This window comes from Colletotrichum fructicola (assembly GCF_000319635.2).
Source record: "Colletotrichum fructicola Nara gc5 chromosome Unknown KSG_Nara_v1_contig04, whole genome shotgun sequence".
Classification (NCBI taxonomy): domain Eukaryota; kingdom Fungi; phylum Ascomycota; class Sordariomycetes; order Glomerellales; family Glomerellaceae; genus Colletotrichum; species Colletotrichum fructicola.
In genome coordinates this window covers 2,359,609-2,375,961 of record NW_027094054.1, presented here as the reverse complement: position 1 = coordinate 2,375,961, position 16,353 = coordinate 2,359,609, and the positions used below count along the sequence as shown (strand labels likewise).

At 56.8% G+C, this 16,353-nt stretch overlaps 7 protein-coding genes across 7 annotated transcripts; 4 read left to right on the top strand and 3 right to left on the bottom strand.

Moving 5' to 3' along the window:
* Window positions 1-635: 635 nt before the first annotated feature.
* Window positions 636-2,572, top strand: CXT1-4 (Beta-1,2-xylosyltransferase 1; the record flags this gene model as incomplete). The annotated part of the gene is made up of 2 exons (XM_032034156.1): window positions 636-2,425; window positions 2,497-2,572. The coding sequence occupies 2 exons, from the start codon at window positions 636-638 to the stop codon at window positions 2,570-2,572; spliced, it is 1,866 nt and encodes a 621-aa protein (XP_031886533.1).
* Window positions 2,573-3,151: 579 nt separating this feature from the next.
* On the bottom strand, window positions 3,152-4,607 carry CGGC5_v007485 (RNA polymerase II-associated protein 1-like protein; the record flags this gene model as incomplete). Its single annotated transcript, XM_032034155.1, has 2 exons — window positions 3,152-4,284; window positions 4,337-4,607. 2 exons carry the CDS (start codon window positions 4,605-4,607, stop codon window positions 3,152-3,154), a joined length of 1,404 nt encoding a protein of 467 aa, XP_031886526.1.
* A 654-nt stretch (window positions 4,608-5,261) lies between these two features.
* Rer1 lies at window positions 5,262-5,957 on the bottom strand (the record flags this gene model as incomplete). The annotated part of the gene is made up of 3 exons (XM_032034154.1): window positions 5,262-5,350; window positions 5,411-5,828; window positions 5,889-5,957. 3 exons carry the CDS (start codon window positions 5,955-5,957, stop codon window positions 5,262-5,264), a joined length of 576 nt encoding a protein of 191 aa, XP_031886525.1.
* Window positions 5,958-6,827: 870 nt separating this feature from the next.
* CGGC5_v007483 (putative enoyl-CoA hydratase) lies at window positions 6,828-7,757 on the top strand (the record flags this gene model as incomplete). Its single annotated transcript, XM_032034153.1, has 2 exons — window positions 6,828-6,963; window positions 7,027-7,757. The coding sequence occupies 2 exons, from the start codon at window positions 6,828-6,830 to the stop codon at window positions 7,755-7,757; spliced, it is 867 nt and encodes a 288-aa protein (XP_031886528.1).
* Window positions 7,758-8,555: 798 nt separating this feature from the next.
* CHFR (E3 ubiquitin-protein ligase CHFR) lies at window positions 8,556-11,514 on the top strand (the record flags this gene model as incomplete). The annotated part of the gene is made up of 2 exons (XM_032034152.1): window positions 8,556-8,606; window positions 8,755-11,514. 2 exons carry the CDS (start codon window positions 8,556-8,558, stop codon window positions 11,512-11,514), a joined length of 2,811 nt encoding a protein of 936 aa, XP_031886527.1.
* Window positions 11,515-13,611: 2,097 nt separating this feature from the next.
* cys-17 (Cysteine synthase 1) lies at window positions 13,612-14,797 on the top strand (the record flags this gene model as incomplete). The annotated part of the gene is made up of 2 exons (XM_032034151.1): window positions 13,612-13,729; window positions 13,800-14,797. The coding sequence occupies 2 exons, from the start codon at window positions 13,612-13,614 to the stop codon at window positions 14,795-14,797; spliced, it is 1,116 nt and encodes a 371-aa protein (XP_031886530.1).
* Window positions 14,798-14,978: 181 nt separating this feature from the next.
* On the bottom strand, window positions 14,979-16,185 carry CGGC5_v007480 (uncharacterized protein; the record flags this gene model as incomplete). The annotated part of the gene is made up of 2 exons (XM_032034150.1): window positions 14,979-16,018; window positions 16,071-16,185. The coding sequence occupies 2 exons, from the start codon at window positions 16,183-16,185 to the stop codon at window positions 14,979-14,981; spliced, it is 1,155 nt and encodes a 384-aa protein (XP_031886529.1).
* Window positions 16,186-16,353: the final 168 nt, after the last annotated feature.

The window sequence follows — 16,353 nt, the reverse complement described above, 5'->3', positions numbered from 1 at the left end:
TTGATTGCCTTGCTAAAGAAGGGAAGGTCGATATGGCCCTTTGGCCGATGTCTCAACGCTACATGGCAAGATGCATTCCACTAACCTTACCGAGTAGAACTCGACCAAATCAAGCTTTCGTAGATGGGACTCGTGTCATTCCCAAAGGGATCCTGAGTCTGTGATGATCTAGACCAGAACTCTGGGTGGCTAGTGGTGTCCAATTACGACCCCTGTCGCTCTTGGCACGACGCCACTGGACGGATGAACGCGTTCCAATCTGGGCGCTCTTCAGGCGATCTTTTAGGGGCATGTCAATCGCAGACCTGCCAACCTAGCGTCCGCCCGGCCCAGAAGCGAGCTGGAAGGTTAGGTGGCAGCAGCACCTCCAGGACCACAGCAATCAATACCTCCACTAGCACTTGAGCAATAGGACAGACTCATCCAGCTTGTCACACCAACGTCAACGCATACGCGGCTGCAGTTTTTGGCGCAACGTCTTTTCTTCTTCATGCGATGAGGCATTGATTTGTCTGTCTTACCTCCCCTCCCACCTTCGCTTCCAACGGCGCAGTCCTTCCTGCGCACAACTTCCCCGAAGTCAGTCGGAATAGCCTCGACGTAGCCCGCTGCGAGGGGCAGGCTACATCATCACCATGCGCCGTCGCCAATGGACGGCCCTTGGCCTCGTCGCCTTCGTTACCATCTGTCTATTCTCACTATTCAGATTGCCGCCAGACCAGCGACCGATATCGACGTCACCCCTCTCCAACAACCCTCCTCCACCCGCGCCAGAAGCTGCGAAGCCACCACCCGTTGACGATGGACCTGGCTACCTGGGCCCCCCTCCCGATAGACGGCCCAAGCCGGCGACAGGCACTGCCTCGCACCCGATGTGGCACCTCATGACCGACGCCGAGAAGGACTTCCAGACGACGCTCAAGAGGCAGTCCAAGACCCTCGAGGATGCCGTCGCCGAGTACAAGAGACGTTATGGCATCCCGCCGCCGCCCAACTTCGACAAGTGGTTCGAATTCGCAAAGGCCAACGGCGTTCAGCTCATTGACGAATTCGACATGATACATGAGATGCTCACGCCCTTCTGGGGCCTGAAGCCGAAAACGATACGGGAGCGTGCGAGAGAAGCCCTTGGCTTCGACAACAAGCTGTTGGGCCTGCTGATTCGCGACCACAAGACATCGCACATCCAGGGTGGACAGGACTGGCAGCGCGAGGCAACCGCAGGCATGATTGAGAAGTTCATCCAGTGGCTGCCCAGCATGGACCTAGCCTTCAACATCCACGACGAGCCGCGCGTTGTGGTGCCACATGAAGACTTGGCTCGCCTCGTCAAGAGGGCCAAGGATGTGAACATGCCCAAGGCGAACTCATCCCCGAACCCGTCCAACACCTTCACAAAGCGACACGGAGACCTGAGTGAAGGCAAGATCATTGAGGAGTATAAGCGCACCCGGTTCAACGTCTTCGCCCACCAGCCGACTTGGACTCACTCCCGCATGTCATGCCCGCCCGACAGCCCCTCGCGCGGTCTCGAAGAGGACGAACTGTCAGACGACCTGAGCAAGTACGGCGTCAGTGAGCTCGGCTTCATTTACAACATCACTGCCATGTCAGACATCTGTCTCTCCCCTTCGCTGGGTGAGACGTTCGGCTTCTTCGACCGGCCCAACGCCTACAACATCGTCCACGACTTGTTCCCCATCTTCTCCCAGTCAAAGATCTCCTCCTACAACGACATTTTGTATCCGTCTCCGTGGTACTGGTACAAAAAGGTCGCCTACGATGAGTCCAAGGATATGCCATGGGAGCAGAAGGAAGACCGCCTCTACTGGCGCGGCTCAACCACAGGTGGCTTCTCTCGCAACGGCGGTTGGCGCCGGCAGCACCGTCAGCACTTTGTTCAAAAGATCAACGCCGCCGACCAGGCAAAGGTCTACATCAACCGCGGCGACGAGAAGAACCCCAAGTGGGAGGTGAAGCAGGTCCCCCGCGGCGACTACCGCGACATCATCGACGTCTACTTCTCCCACGTCGGCCAATGTGACCCCGGCGACTGCGACGCCCAGAAGGAATTCTTCAAGATCCAGGGCCACGCCGAGCAGCAGGATGCCTGGAAGTACAAGTACCTCCTCGACATGGACGGCAACGCCTTCTCGGGCCGTTTCTACGCCTTCCTGCAGTCCAAATCTCTCACCTTCAAGCTCGCCATCTTCCGCGAGTGGCATTTCGAGTGGCTGCGTCCCTGGGCGCATTACATCCCCATGAGCCTGCAGGGCGACGATTGGCTCGAAGCGGTGCGTTTCTTTGGAGACGGCGCCTTGGGACGCAATGAGGCGGAGCGCATGGCCATCAGCAGTAGCGACTGGGCGAACAAGGTTCTTCGCAAGGAGGACATGGAGGTTTGGTTCTTCCGTCTCTTGTTAGAGTCAGTTTCGCCCCTACCCATCCCTTACTCACACCCACGCCATTCCCATCATGCTGACTTACTCATCACAGATACGGCCGCGTCACCGACGACCAAAGAGACACGATTGGTTTCTCAGCAGGAGGGGTTCCGCCGCTGCCAGCGTAGAAGTCTGTTTTGGCCTTGCTCTCTTGTCATTTTCTGTAGTGTTTTTTTTTTTTCATGGGCAACCCCCTAAAAACGGAGTTCGGTGGTATATGAAACGGGGTAATGAAAGTCGTTACTGTAGAGGGCAACATCCAACTATACCAGAAAGGCAAAGAGGGAAATTTGCTTGCTTTTGTTTTTTTCTCATGTTGCTCCGTCTCCTTTTTGGCACCTTTCTGTTCCTTCCAAGAAAATTGCATGATGAAATGGCGGGAACGAGGTAGAAAACCCACCCTCATGTTTTATAAACCCACCCAACGGATAGACATTACAAAACCTAATCATGTCATGACGCGGCACTTGGGTTCAAAGCACTGATTACGATAGTGATGATACTGCTCGACATTTTTCTCATTTCCTGTTGTCCGGTCCCTCGTCTACTTGCCATCTTTTAACTCCGCTTCACAAACTGCGCAGACTTGGCCCTCTAAGGAACTGAATGGTATTACAACACGCCCGTCCAGTCGAGCTGTGTCTGATCGCTTAGGTCATGAATCCTCAAATCCAATGGTGTCTCATGCCTTTCATGCTTTTTACCCCCTAATCGTCATCCTCTTCATCGCCGTCAGCATCCCTCTCAGGGCTGGGCGATGGAAGGGCAGCTTCCTCGCCATTGCCCTCGGCTCCTTCAGGTTCCTGGACCTCCTCCACGAAGCCAATCGGCTTCTCACGGTATCGCTTCATGTTCTCCGCGGTCGTACCCTTGGGGTCGCAAACGGAAATCTCAACTTCGTTGACGACCTGGGTGTCGTCCTCCACCTGGGTGAGAGTGCGTGCAATGTTCTTGGCACGTTGAGGGCGGATTTGGGTGCGTTGGATAACAGGGTAGTAGTAGGCGGCCTTCTGCCGGGTGCTGGTCGGCTCGTCGTTGAAGGCAAGGATGAGCTCCTCGTCGTACTTGGTGTTGTGGTCCAGCTCCGTTTCTTTGGTTGTCTCGTAGGCACGGAGACGCGAGAACTTGAAGCAACCGTCGGTGCCTTCGCTCTTATGTGTGTACAGAGAATCGTCGTCCTTATCGGGGTTCTCTGGATCAAATTTGGAGCGGAAGTTCTCAGCTGTGGAAACTGATGCGGGCAAGAAGAAGCTGTAGTCCATGAGGTTCTGGGGCTTGGGGTTGCGGGCGGGGTCGCGCTCGTGAGCCTCGACGGCGGCTTGGAATGCATCGTTCTCTTCACGGCTTCTGTCGAGGGGTCGCAGTAGACCGCTGAGGAGGCGGCGGTCGTACTTGTTGCCGCTCGCGACTGGGTTGGTGAGGAGCTTGACGGTGACGTAGGCGCCGGAGTCGGGGAGCGCGTCGTGATCGGGAAGGAGCTGGTGGGATGACATGAGGCGGACATTGGGCTTGCTCGGGTGGCGATGACGGGTCGGGTTGCTGATGAAGCGCTCGGCGCTCTCGAAGCTCTTTTCGATCTTGCGTCTGATGGCAGCGGGAGAGTCCTTGTCAGGCTCCGGCGAGCGACGCTTCTCGGGACGCTTGAGCTTGGGGTTTATAAAGGCGCCGGTCGCACCGGCAGCCCCCTTTCGAGGCATCACGGAGGAGATGTATTCGGTTCTGCGAAGGAAAGAGACCGAGGCTTCGGTGCTGCTCTTGGCTCTGCCTAGTGTGGACAGCGGTCTGAGGAGTGGTCGATCATGGGGATGGACTTGAGGAGGGTGTGAAGGTGCTTGAATTGCTTCGAGAATGTCAGAAGGGCACTCGTGGAAGCGATCGTTCAGTTCACTCACAGCTCTCGTCTCCGTCGAAGATACCTGGCATGCCAACCAGGTCCAGGGGCATACCCAGTTCCGCGTCGACCTCGATGTTCAACGGCTGCTCTCTGGCAAGACGCGATGCGAAGCCGGGCGTCGTATACTGGCCGCTGGCGAGACCAGTGTTGGGAATGTCGAGCAGCTTCGGCGGATTGGGGGGCGGCGGTAGGGCATTGGAGTATCTGATTCTGGCGATGAAATCCTGATGGATCATGCGCTCGCCGCCGCGAGGCGCAGAGGAAGACATTTTGACGGTTGTTCAAAGCTCAGCCGGAATGCGAAATGTGCTCTCGTATCGAATTGAAGTGTTGGGGGTTGAATGGTGAGCTTGGTTGATTAGCGGAGGAGCGAAGTCGCGGTCGCGTTGACGGTTCGGGAGGAAGGTGCATCTGGCCCGGAAAAGTTCCACGAGGCTGAGCTGGGGGCACCTACCTCAAATTGCGCCAACGCCCGGACCCAACCCCAACCAGGCCTTATCGACTTATCGGATGGACGCCCAGCAAACAGCTTGCTGTGGGAAATAGGCGACAACTATGAAGGGCAATAGACACTTTTTGTGTCTGTCTTATTACAATACGTAGTGTATGAGATGAACGATTCCCAAAGCAAGTCCATCATTCATCAATGACGCAATGACTCCCGACCGAAGAGGAGCGCTTCCTCATGCGCCCTGCGTAGTTCGCCGTCGCAAGCATGCACTCATACCGACGCCAGTTCTATACGTACAATTCCCCCCGTCGTCACCGTCGTTGCTGTCCAGGCTCATCATGGATGATTCTGCATCCTCGTATCTGCCTTCTCATTCTGTCTATTCCGCGTGCCTAGACTTACACCTGCCAACGCCGCATTTAAGAGCGTGGCACCTGCATTTGCTCTACCGGTAGCGCCCACTAAACCTCCCCTACGAGTTGTTCTTGGCGGCGTAGTTCTTCTTGCCAAAAGTGAAGGGGACGTAGCGGTACTTGATCATGTGCTGGATCTGCTTGCGCACTAGAGAGGGGTCTGGTCAGCTTTGCGCCAAGGGTATTTTGAGAGGGAGGAGACACGTACTCGTCAGGAAGAACAGGATGAACCAGTACATAACCAGAACGGGCCAGAAGACGGGGACGTTGAAGATCTCCCACCAACTGCAGAAGAAGGCGATGAGGATGGCGCGGGTGGCCCAGTACCAGAACTTGAACTCGGGAAGACGGCGGATAAAAGGCTTGAACTCCTCGTCCTGCTTGGTGGGGAGAATACCGACGCCTCCGTCTTCCATCTCATTGTCAAGCGCCTCGTTGGAAGGATCGAACTTGGGCTGGAGGAAGGCTAGGAAGAGGTTGAGGAGGTAGATGCCGAGAGCGTATGCGACAATGTACCAGCCTTGCGCGACGAAGACGCGGGCGAAGAAGACAAGGAGGCAGACGCCGGTACCGACCCATCTGTAGAGGACAAAGGGCGTTGACTGATCGAGGAGTGCTTGGTATTGCTGCGCGAAGGTTAGCTACTTGGTTGGGGAAACCGCGAGGCTCGGGGCGGGCGTGCGTACTCTCTGGATCTTGGAGGTATGCGTAGTAACGGAGGAGAAAGGGGTCTGTTCCGGCTCCATGGTGTCCATCTTGGGCAGCTTGTCGTGGGTATGAGCAGCTTTGAATCCGAAGAATATGTGTTATTCCTGTTGTCGTGAGGGTTCGCCGATCAGAAGATGCGGTGCAGGTCGAGGAGGATGGTACTACGGGGGAAAAAATAGCTGGCGCAGTCGCGATCTGTCCGGACGAATTTTTGGGTTGACTGGCGGGATCTCAGGAATAGCAGGTAGGTTCAGCCACGTAAGGCTTGTTCCCTAACAGCATAGGTGCACCAGTTATTGCGCAAAGCAGGAGGCACCCAACAGCTTGGCCCGAATCTTACCCGGTGGTTTAGCAACTCGCTCCAGTGATTGGGTCCCCTGGAAAATGGCAGGAAAGGCCCAGAACGAGCCCCTGTGGCGCAGTCTCCCTCCAAGCACGACACTTGGAGGAGGAGCTTGGAACACGGGTGGAGCACATCTGAAGAAACGGGTCCTTTAACCAGGATGCTGCTCTCAGCGACGATAGCGACGATGGAGCCTGTGACGCGGGGGGGCCTGTCACAGTGCACAGTCCGTGCTCCCATTGCGACCGACTGTATCCTCGGCCCCGGGGCACGGAGAGCCGATGCTTTCCAGCCTGAGCTCTACCTACCTACCTACCAAACAAAGTACTCGTACCCAGGGAGAGCTTTGGGGAGCTCGAGCTTGACTTTGACCTCTTACATCACTGTCACCACTTATCTCGGCCCTCACCTTTAAATCCGTTCCAATTGAAGCTACCTTTCTCCGATTACATCTTCCGTCCGACTCTCTTCCTGAGTCAGCGTGACCAGTGTCTTACCCAGCATAAACGTCCGAACGAGTTGACGGTCTCGTGGTTCATCTGTATATCAAAGCTACGCCCGAAGCTCCGTCACCATGAACTCCTTCCGATACCTGCGGCCGATTGCCTCCCGATTGCAGGCCCCGACTCTGCCTAGGCTCACCCGTGGTTATGCCAGCGGTTCGTACGAATACATCCAGGTCTCGAACCCGAAGCCCGGCGTTGGACAAGGTGAGTGCCCGCTTAGCCAGCTACGTTTCGCCTGTTCGTGATGCTTACACAGGTTTACAACAGTCACATTGAACCGACCCAAGGCACTGAACGCTTTATGCACTCCTCTCATTCAAGAGCTGAATGATGCCCTGAGAGCATTCAACGAAGCAGATGACACTTCCGTCATCATCCTCACGGGCTCGCAAAAGGCCTTCGCTGCAGGAGCCGACATCAAGGAGATGGCACCCTTGACATTCTCGGAGGCGTACACCAAGTCCTTCATTGAATCTTGGTCGCTCCTCACCACTCAAGTCAAGAAGCCCATCATCGCAGCTGTCTCAGGCCACGCGCTCGGTGGAGGCTGTGAGCTGTCCATGATGTGCGACATTCTCTACTGCACCGAGAATGCCAACTTTGGCCAGCCCGAGATCAAGCTTGGTACCATTCCCGGTGCTGGAGGCAGTCAGCGACTGACCCGTGCCATTGGAAAGTCCAAGGCCATGGAGCTCATCCTGACCGGCAAGCCGTTCAGCGGTGCTGATGCCGCTCAGTGGGGCCTGGCAGCGAAGGCTTTCCCCTCATATGAGATCTTGATGGAGGAGACGCTCAAGACCGCCGAGACGATTGCCAGCTACTCCCGAGTAGCCATCAACGCGTGCAAGGAGGTCGTGAACAAGAGCCAGGACCTGCCGCTGAGGGATGGCGTTGAGTTTGAGAGAAGGGTGTTCCACAGCTTGTTCGGAAGCAATGACCAAAAGGTCGGCATGAAGGCCTTTGCGGAGAAGAAGAAGGCGGAATGGACGCACTCTTGAGAAGTCGGGCAGGAGATGATCAATGTATGAGAGACGCGTATGAATCTGAGGAAGACAAAATGTCGTGCAACCGTCCTAGTTCGGTTCTTGGGGAAATCCGTTCGCTGTACTCGAGCGGGATATGTAATGCGAGCACAGTCAGCGCGTCGCCGAGCGTGCTTGGCCTCGCTCCTCCGGATGGTCTTGTCATCCGCCTCGGACAGGAAGGGCGGCATGTCCTGTTTCTAGGCTTCTCCGTGGAGAAACAACCAAATTATCGTCGACGTTGACTTACATTTTCGAAACAGCCGCAACGGATGCCCATCGCGAAAGATACTTTTGCTTTGAGAGCGCTCACATGAACAGAAAGGCCCGCCAAAGTATGATGGTTTCGCAACACGAAATCGAGCCTGAAGTTTACCAGTCTCGAGCCCATTGAGTTCGTGTTCCCGTAAAGCTGCAGGGGGGTTACCTGTCTGAGAGATCTGGTGAAAGGGCTGCAGTGACCTCAGCTTACCTCTTAGACACGGCGGTAAGCAGGGATAAGGGAGCCGGGGCCAGCAGACGTGGGGTTGGGCTTCTATCCATCACAGGCGGTTTTCCGAGCTTTTTTTTTCTTTTGGTGGTCCAGTGCTTGCAGCTGCGGGCACGGCGCGCCTAGCCTTTGCCTTTCAAGCCCGCCCCGCCACCGCAGCTCGCCAACGACCGCCAGCCAGTCTTAATACGAACCATGTCCCCTCAGGCGCATCTTGGGCAGTTCCACGTCTTCCCCAAGACATTGCCTTGGTGCCCGGCATTTTTGGGATCTCGTGGTGCTCCATGGATTCCTCAAAGCCTGCCCTCGACCTGGAGAAGGAGCTGACATGCTCTGTAAGTTGCCCGTCCTTGTCGTCTGATCCAAAGCCCCGTAGCGCCGCCCTAGAGCGGGAGTCTAAAGAGCCTGTGAGAGTGACAGCGGTAGAAAGTGGGAGGGGCACTTTAAATGCTTCTTTTTGCGCTGACCGATTCGTCTCTGCAGATCTGCACCGAGCTCCTCTACCAGCCCTTGACTCTTCTCGACTGCCTGCACACCTATTGCGGCGCATGTCTAAAGGACTGGTTTTCTTTTCAAGCCCAGCAGGCCGAAAACTCGCCAAACCCACCGTCACCAAGTTCCAACATCTTCACCTGCCCGTCATGCCGTGCGCGAGTGCGCGACACGAGGCACAATGCCACCGTCGCAACCCTCCTCGACATGTTCGTTGCGGCAAACCCCGACCGAAAGAGATCTGAGGCGGATATCGAGGAAATGGTCAAGAAGTACAAGCCGGGGGACAAGGTGCTCCCGCGCATACGCAGTCCAGAAAGAACGCCGGACGAGAGGCGGGCGGAAGAGGAAGAGCGGAGGTTAATAGAGGATGTGCGGGAGTTGAGCCTGCGGGAGGCTGGGGTGGAAACCTCCTTGGCTCCGCGACACAGACGACGCCGGGAGGATAGCAGCTCTGGAGACGGCAGAACGCGCAGAAGTCGAGATCCTAGTCGCGACAGCCGTCAGAGTCACAGACACGAGGGCAGTAGACGACCCCGCACCGAAGAAGGCCGATCTCATGGAGACCAGCTGCAGCCCGACGCAAGGCCAAGTGAGCAGAGGAGAAGGCGGAGGAGTGAGTCAAGGCAACGTGAGGAGTCATCGGCGGAATCTCGACGTCGCCAAATTGAGCATCAGTCGTCGCTGAGGTCGTTGATCAGCTCCGGAGACTTGAGTGAGCGAGACATCGAGAGAGAGATTGAAGAGTTCGCAAGGCAGATCCAGGAGGAGGGCCTTCTCGATGGTCTCGACCTCGACAATATTGACCTCAGTCGAAATGACGACCTGAGCCGAAAGATCACGGAGGCCTACCGGCGCCGACAGAGGGAGCGGGAGCGGGCCAGAGGTGACAGGACGAGGAGGAGAGATACCGATGGGCAGTCGAGACACTCTCCTGACCGTGTTCAGGAAATTAGGGCAACTGCATCAGACAGCAGCAGGCCATCAAGCAGGCAGCGACCACACTCGAGATCGACGAGTGCCACAGGCGTCCCCGATGATCGCAGCCGACCCCCGCTCTCGCAAAGTGCGATGCACCTCGAAATCCGCCCAGAGGAGAGGCGAAGGAGACGTCGAACCTCTAGCGGCGGCCGTAGTGCGACCACGCCGGTTCCAGCTTCGCAGTCTGAAGTCCGCGTGGCTACACGTTCACAGACGGATCTTTCCACCACAACCCGTACACAGTTTGGCGATGCATCGGCGCCGAGGACAGTCTTTGGCGAAGCTAGAAGCTCCAGCACTCCCTCTGTGCCGACGACGCAGCCCCCTAGTGATTCCCCCACGTCCCGCGATCTTTCTTTCGCCGGCCGAGCACCAACCTCTGCGCTGGTATCTGCCAACTTTGCCCCCTCCCCGCCCATAGAGCCGTTATCACCTCGCATCCAGCGGCCAAACCGTCCCGCAGATCTGTCCATCATCAGCCAGACCCTCTCCAGTCCAGTCGGCCTGGGCATCGGCAGCCCAAACTCACCAGGACACCAACGCACACGCTCGCAGCTTTACCCCGAGCCGTCCATCGCATGTTCCCGGTGTGCCAAACAGCACATTGAGTACGACCTCCACTACAACTGCGGCATCTGTGCCAGTGGCAACTGGAATATCTGTCTCGAATGCTACCGTTCGGGCAAGGGCTGCTTGCATTGGTTCGGCTTCGGATACGGCGCGTGGGCGAAGTGGGAGAAGGCTCGCCAGGCCGGTCGTGAGGATCTACCCAGGCCTCACATGCTAACGGCAAACCGATATCTCCAACCCAAGATCATCCCTGGCGGAGCGGAGGGTAGGAGGACGCTTACGACTGAGGACCCGATCAAGCGCCTAGAGAGCGGCAACTTCTGTGCAAACTGCCTGTCATGGGCGAATGAGTGCTTCTGGCGTTGCGATTCGTGCAATCTGGGTGACTGGGGTTTCTGCAATAACTGCGTGAACCAGGGACGATCCTGCACTCACCCCCTTCTGCCATTGACATATCAGCCCCAGCAATCCCACACGCCGCCTGCGAGCCCGAGATCGCCAAAACCGCCTCATTCTTCGGCTGTCCTGACGGGGCCAAACATCCATAATATCGGCCCCTTCAAGCCTCTTACCTTCACAACACGCTGCGACGTATGCCAGGACCCCATCGTGCCTAGCCACAGCCGGTACCACTGCTTCACCTGCACCAGCTCCATCGAGCCAGACACCTACCCAGGCGACTACGACATATGCACCAATTGCTACGCCAACCTCGAAGCCCGCGGCCAAGTCAGCCCCGAAAACGGCCACGCCGGTTGGCGCCGCTGCCTCAACGGGCACCGCATGGTCGTCGTCGGCTTCCACGACGGACCCGGCGGGCAATATCGGCACGTCCTCGCCGACCTCGTAGGAGGCCGCGGGCTGCGAATGGAACAAGCCCCTGGCGACGACCCAGCGCACCACAAGTGGTGGTGGACCGAGGGCTCGCAGCGACGCGAGCGCTTCGTCACGACAGATGTGGCGGAGGATGCCCCGACGAGCGAGGGCCTGGCACTGGGGTTCCCGCCGGACGGGGGTACGGGGATGCGGGCCAACGCGGCGTGGGCTTGGTTCCCCAAGGCTGAGGATGAGCTAATGTTTCCCAAGGGTGCTGAGATTAGGGAGATTGAGGATGTTAATGGGGACTGGTTCTTTGGGGTCTACATGGGCGCCAAGGGGCTCTTCCCTTCGCCGTATGTGAGAAACTTGGAGCAGCACTGAGAAGACTGCGGCGGTTGGTGAAAGCAAGAGAATGATTATATAATGAGGTGAGGCGCCGTGATGAATGAGACGGCCGGGAGCATCAAAAGTGGCACATGTCCTGTGGACGCCACCATTTTCTCTATATAGGTGAAATGGATATCCAATCTATCAATATGAACAAAACTTAGCTCAGAAGTTTAAATGAGGCAGCTGAATAACCTAGAGAAGTCCAAAATGGAGGAGGACATGCGAAATAGGGAAGGAAGTCAAGAAGACTAAAGTATGCATTCGACCGCTACGTCCTTACGTCTAAGTACTCCCTTAACGGGAGATGACGAGAATTGATGCTTCTGGTCAGCCAACTTCAGAGAGACAGATGGTCGCTGCTAAGTCAGTCAGCACTGACTTTGTGTGTTGGTCAAGTGACTCTCTAACCTGTCTAGTGTAGAGGACTCCTCAGGAACGCCGTATATTAAATGTGCTGCAGCAACAATCTCATGATCCATAGCATTACCCATTACCCATTACCCATTACCCATTAATATCCAGATGGGTATCCATTCTCAAACTTTGTCCCTACCCATGGGTATCCAACGGGTATTCAATAGGTATCCATATTCATACAACCCATACAACACGGATATCCAGACCAAATCATACCTATACCCATACCCAGATCATACCCATGGGTATCCAAAACATTCCCACATCTAAACCACATCCACATCTAGAATATATCCGTCCCCGTGGGTACCCATAACCATCATCCAGTACCCATGTGGTTGTCTTTGCGGATGTCTAAACAATGTCCGTACCCATAGAATCCATACCCACGGAATCCATACCCACGGAATCCATACCCACTGATATTCAAATCGTCGCTATACCCAGACTACACCCTTACCTGTACCCATGGATATCCAATGTGTGTCCATATCCATATCCACACCCACGCCCACGGATATCCAGATCGTATCTATACCCATGGGTATCCAGATCCCATGGATACCCATATGGATATCTCCCGGATATCCAATCGACACCATACCCATGCCCATGCGCAAACCAAATCTATACCAGAGACATATCCATATCCATGGGTATCCGTACTATGGGTACCCATATCCATGGATATCCATTTGGTTACCCACACCCAAATCGATCTATATTGTATGGCTCGACTAGGGAAATATTGCAGAAACGCTAGGGAATGAACTGGTGGCCCTGGTATGAAAGAATGCTCTGTGTCTGAGCCTTAGCATCTTCGTAGCGCTATCGTTGTCCTAGGGGCTGCTTATTCCAAAAGTCTCATAAGTATAACGACGACAACGATCATTTGGATGGGTACACAAAAAAAACAGTAAAAATGCAATTTGACAGATATGTCAGGCACCACACCAATGAGACAAGGCAATCCAATTATTGAAAAAGAGTTTGCGTTTGCATGGTAGTAACAAAATATCTACAAGCTAATTGAACTTAACCGTCGCAATTCGCCCGGTGCGGTCGTGACTGAGAACAGGGAGTGTCTCTATCTTAAAGCGTCAGGGCCAGCACAAGTTTCTGTGAGGAAATAGAAATGCTCCCAGAAGTCCTGAATCAAGCAGTGTGCGTTCGCTGTTAGCATTGAAAAGGGACTTTTAGTCCACGTCAAAAATGCACGTCGTACGCATTGGCTGTTAATCGTGCCGTGTTCAACATTATTTCCGAACCGGCCTTGTTTAATGAAATTTGCAAAATGTATCCCGAGGCAGGCAACACAAATTTAAGCATCTATTTCACCTAAATCCGGACCGGTCTCGTCGGTACGGGATGATCGGCCGGCTCCCCCGACTGCCGTCCCGCGGCCCCGCGGCGTTCTTCAGCAACCCCACCACCGCCGCCTCAAGCTCTGACGTGATTTTTTTTTAGCGGCACGCAGAACCCAATTGAACCCCACCACGGGAGGGACCACCCCTTGTCACTCAGCTTAGAAAGCCGAATGCCGGAGGTTCTTCAACACCCCCAGAAACCGCCAACTACCCAAGTCGCAAGTCGACCTACCGCACTACACAGCTGTTCCCCGGGCTGTGATTCTGAATCTTGGAGTGATCGTCTCTTCGAGATACAGACACCATGAACCGTCTCGGTGTCCGTCGCTTCGCGACGACGGCCGCCCGCGCCATTGACCCTCCCAGCGCCTACTCCCTCAACCTCTCCAAGGCGCAGGGCGTCGTCAAGGGCCTCACCGGCGGTACGTCCTCACTCCCTTCCTCCTCTCCTCCTCGATTGACAGCACGCTGACCACGCGGCTTCCCCTCCAGCCATCGGCAACACCCCCCTCATCCGCCTCAACAAGCTCTCCGCCGAAACCGGCTGCGAAGTCCTCGGCAAGGCCGAGTTCATGAACCCCGGCGGCTCCGTCAAGGACCGCGCCGCCCTCTACGTCGTCAAGGACGCCGAGGAGCGCGGCCTCCTCAAGCCGGGCGGCACCGTCGTCGAGGGCACCGCGGGCAACACCGGCATCGGCCTCGCGCACGTCTGCCGCTCCAAGGGCTACAAGCTCGTCATCTACATGCCCAACACCCAGTCCCAGGGCAAGATCGACCTGCTGAGGCTGCTCGGCGCCGAGGTCTACCCCGTGCCGGCCGTCGCCTTCGAGAACCCCGAGAACTACAACCACCAGGCCCGCCGCCACGCCGAGCGCCTCGACAACGCCGTCTGGACGAACCAGTTCGACAACACGGCCAACCGCCGCGCGCACATCGAGACCACGGGCCCCGAGATCTGGGAGCAGACGCAGGGCAAGGTCGACGCCTTCACGTGCGCCACGGGCACCGCCGGAACGCTCGCGGGCATCACGCGCTTCCTCAAGGACAAGAGCGGCGGCCGCGTCAAGTCCTTCCTCGCCGACCCGCCCGGCAGCGTGCTGCACTCGTACGTGAGCTCCGGGGGCAAGCTGGTGGAGCGCACGGGGTCCAGCATCACCGAGGGCATCGGCCAGGGCCGCATCACGGACAACCTGGCGGCCGATATCGGGCTCGTCGACGGCTCCTTGACTATCGCCGACGAGAAGAGCATCGAGATGGTGTACCGCTGCCTCGACGAGGAGGGTCTGTACCTGGGCGCCAGCTCGGCACTCAACGTCGTGGCCGCCAAGGAGGTTGCTGAGAAGCTCGGCAAGGGACACACCGTCGTCACAATCCTTTGCGACGGCGCATACCGCTACGCCGAGAGGTTGTTCTCGCGCAAGTGGCTGGGCGAGAAGAAGCTCCTGGGCGCGATACCGAAGCATCTGGAAAAGTACATTGTCTTGCCGTAGTCGGCCGTCTCTTTTGGGTGTGTGCCTTTGATGCTTGTATACATAGATAATCTTACATATCAGCTGTACATAGCCCCCGCCTGCCTCCTGGAGCGTCGTCTGATTCTTTTCTTTATGCCATCCTCCGCCTCCATTTTTCTCGCATTAGTCATGCCCTCCCTTCATATGTCCCGATTGTCCCCTACGCCTTGGACTCAAAGAGGGTGTTGTAGGTTGACAAGCCGCGCTCGGCAGGAGTGCTGTCGCCGTCGACCGCCTGCTTCACCTCGGCGCCGAGCGTCGCAGCGATTGCCTGCAATTTCTCCGCCGTAGGCTGATCCACCACGCGGGCAGCGAGGAACAGACCGTGCAGGACAGGGCTGGCGGTGGCCAAGTACTGCGTCCTGCTCGAGGCCAGGTACGCGACACCGGTCTGGTAGTTCTTGTAGGCCTCCCTCGGGTGCAACTTCTTCAAGCCCTTGTCCGCGGGCCACCTCTCCACAACCTGTTTCGCGTACCGCGTAACCTTGCCGTCGACGTCCTTGCCCTCGTTGTGCTTCACAGCCAGCACGGCAGCCAGGTGCAGCGCCGCGCCCAGAACCTGGGGGTCCTTGTGCAGCGGCCAGCGAACCTGCTGCCCGCGCTTGACCGTCGGGTCGTGCTTGAGCTTGTGCTTGTTGTCCTCGATCATCTCAATCACCATCTCCGCCCACCGCAGGCTCTGCTCCGTCAACTCCTTGTCCCACCCGCTCTGGGCCGCGCGCATCTGCACGTAGTGTAGCGTCTCGTTGACCTTCTCCGACGTGTCCAGCTTGAAGCCGGTCTTGCGCACCTGCCGCGCCGCCTCGATGATGGTGAAGATCTGCCCCTTGGAGCCCGCCAGGCGAACCATCTTGGCGAAGTCGACCTGGCTGTACCGGCGCCCCGCGATGCGCATGCCCGCTAGCAGGCGGCCAAAGTTGTTCCAGTCCTCGGCGGTATGCATTTCACGCAGAGCCTTCCAGGTGATCTCGCGTGAGGGCGGCAGGGCGTCCTGGTCGATGTGGGTGAACTTGTGCTCGTGGCCGTCGACCTCGACGTAGACGGGGTCGGTGCGGAGGGAGTTCTTCATCTTCGGGGAGAACACACGCTGGCGCTGGTGGATGGGGAGGTGGAAGGGGAGGATGATGTTGGACTGGATCTCTTCGAGGATCGGAGCGAGGCCAGGGTTTGAGGTCTTGTCAAAGATGACTTGGTTATTATCTACCACCATCTGGTTAGCTTCTTCGGTATAAACGTTGATCACGGAACGTACTTTGGTGGGATGGTGTTTGGCTGAAGCTCCGTTGCTGCTGCGCGATGCAGCCCGCCGGTTGCTCCCATACCGACGGCTTTGCCCTCAGGGCCCTTCCAACTAAGCTCCTGGACATGATCTCCGTATGTGGCGTGGGTTGATGTCGAGACTATCGAGACATCCGACGGGGGAGCTTCGGGTAGTGCAGGGTCCCCTCCAAAAATTTGGAGATGCAAGAACGGTGCAGCGATCGCGCCCGGCTCCGCATCATTGATGCACCGAGCCAATCACAGCCCGCAATTGG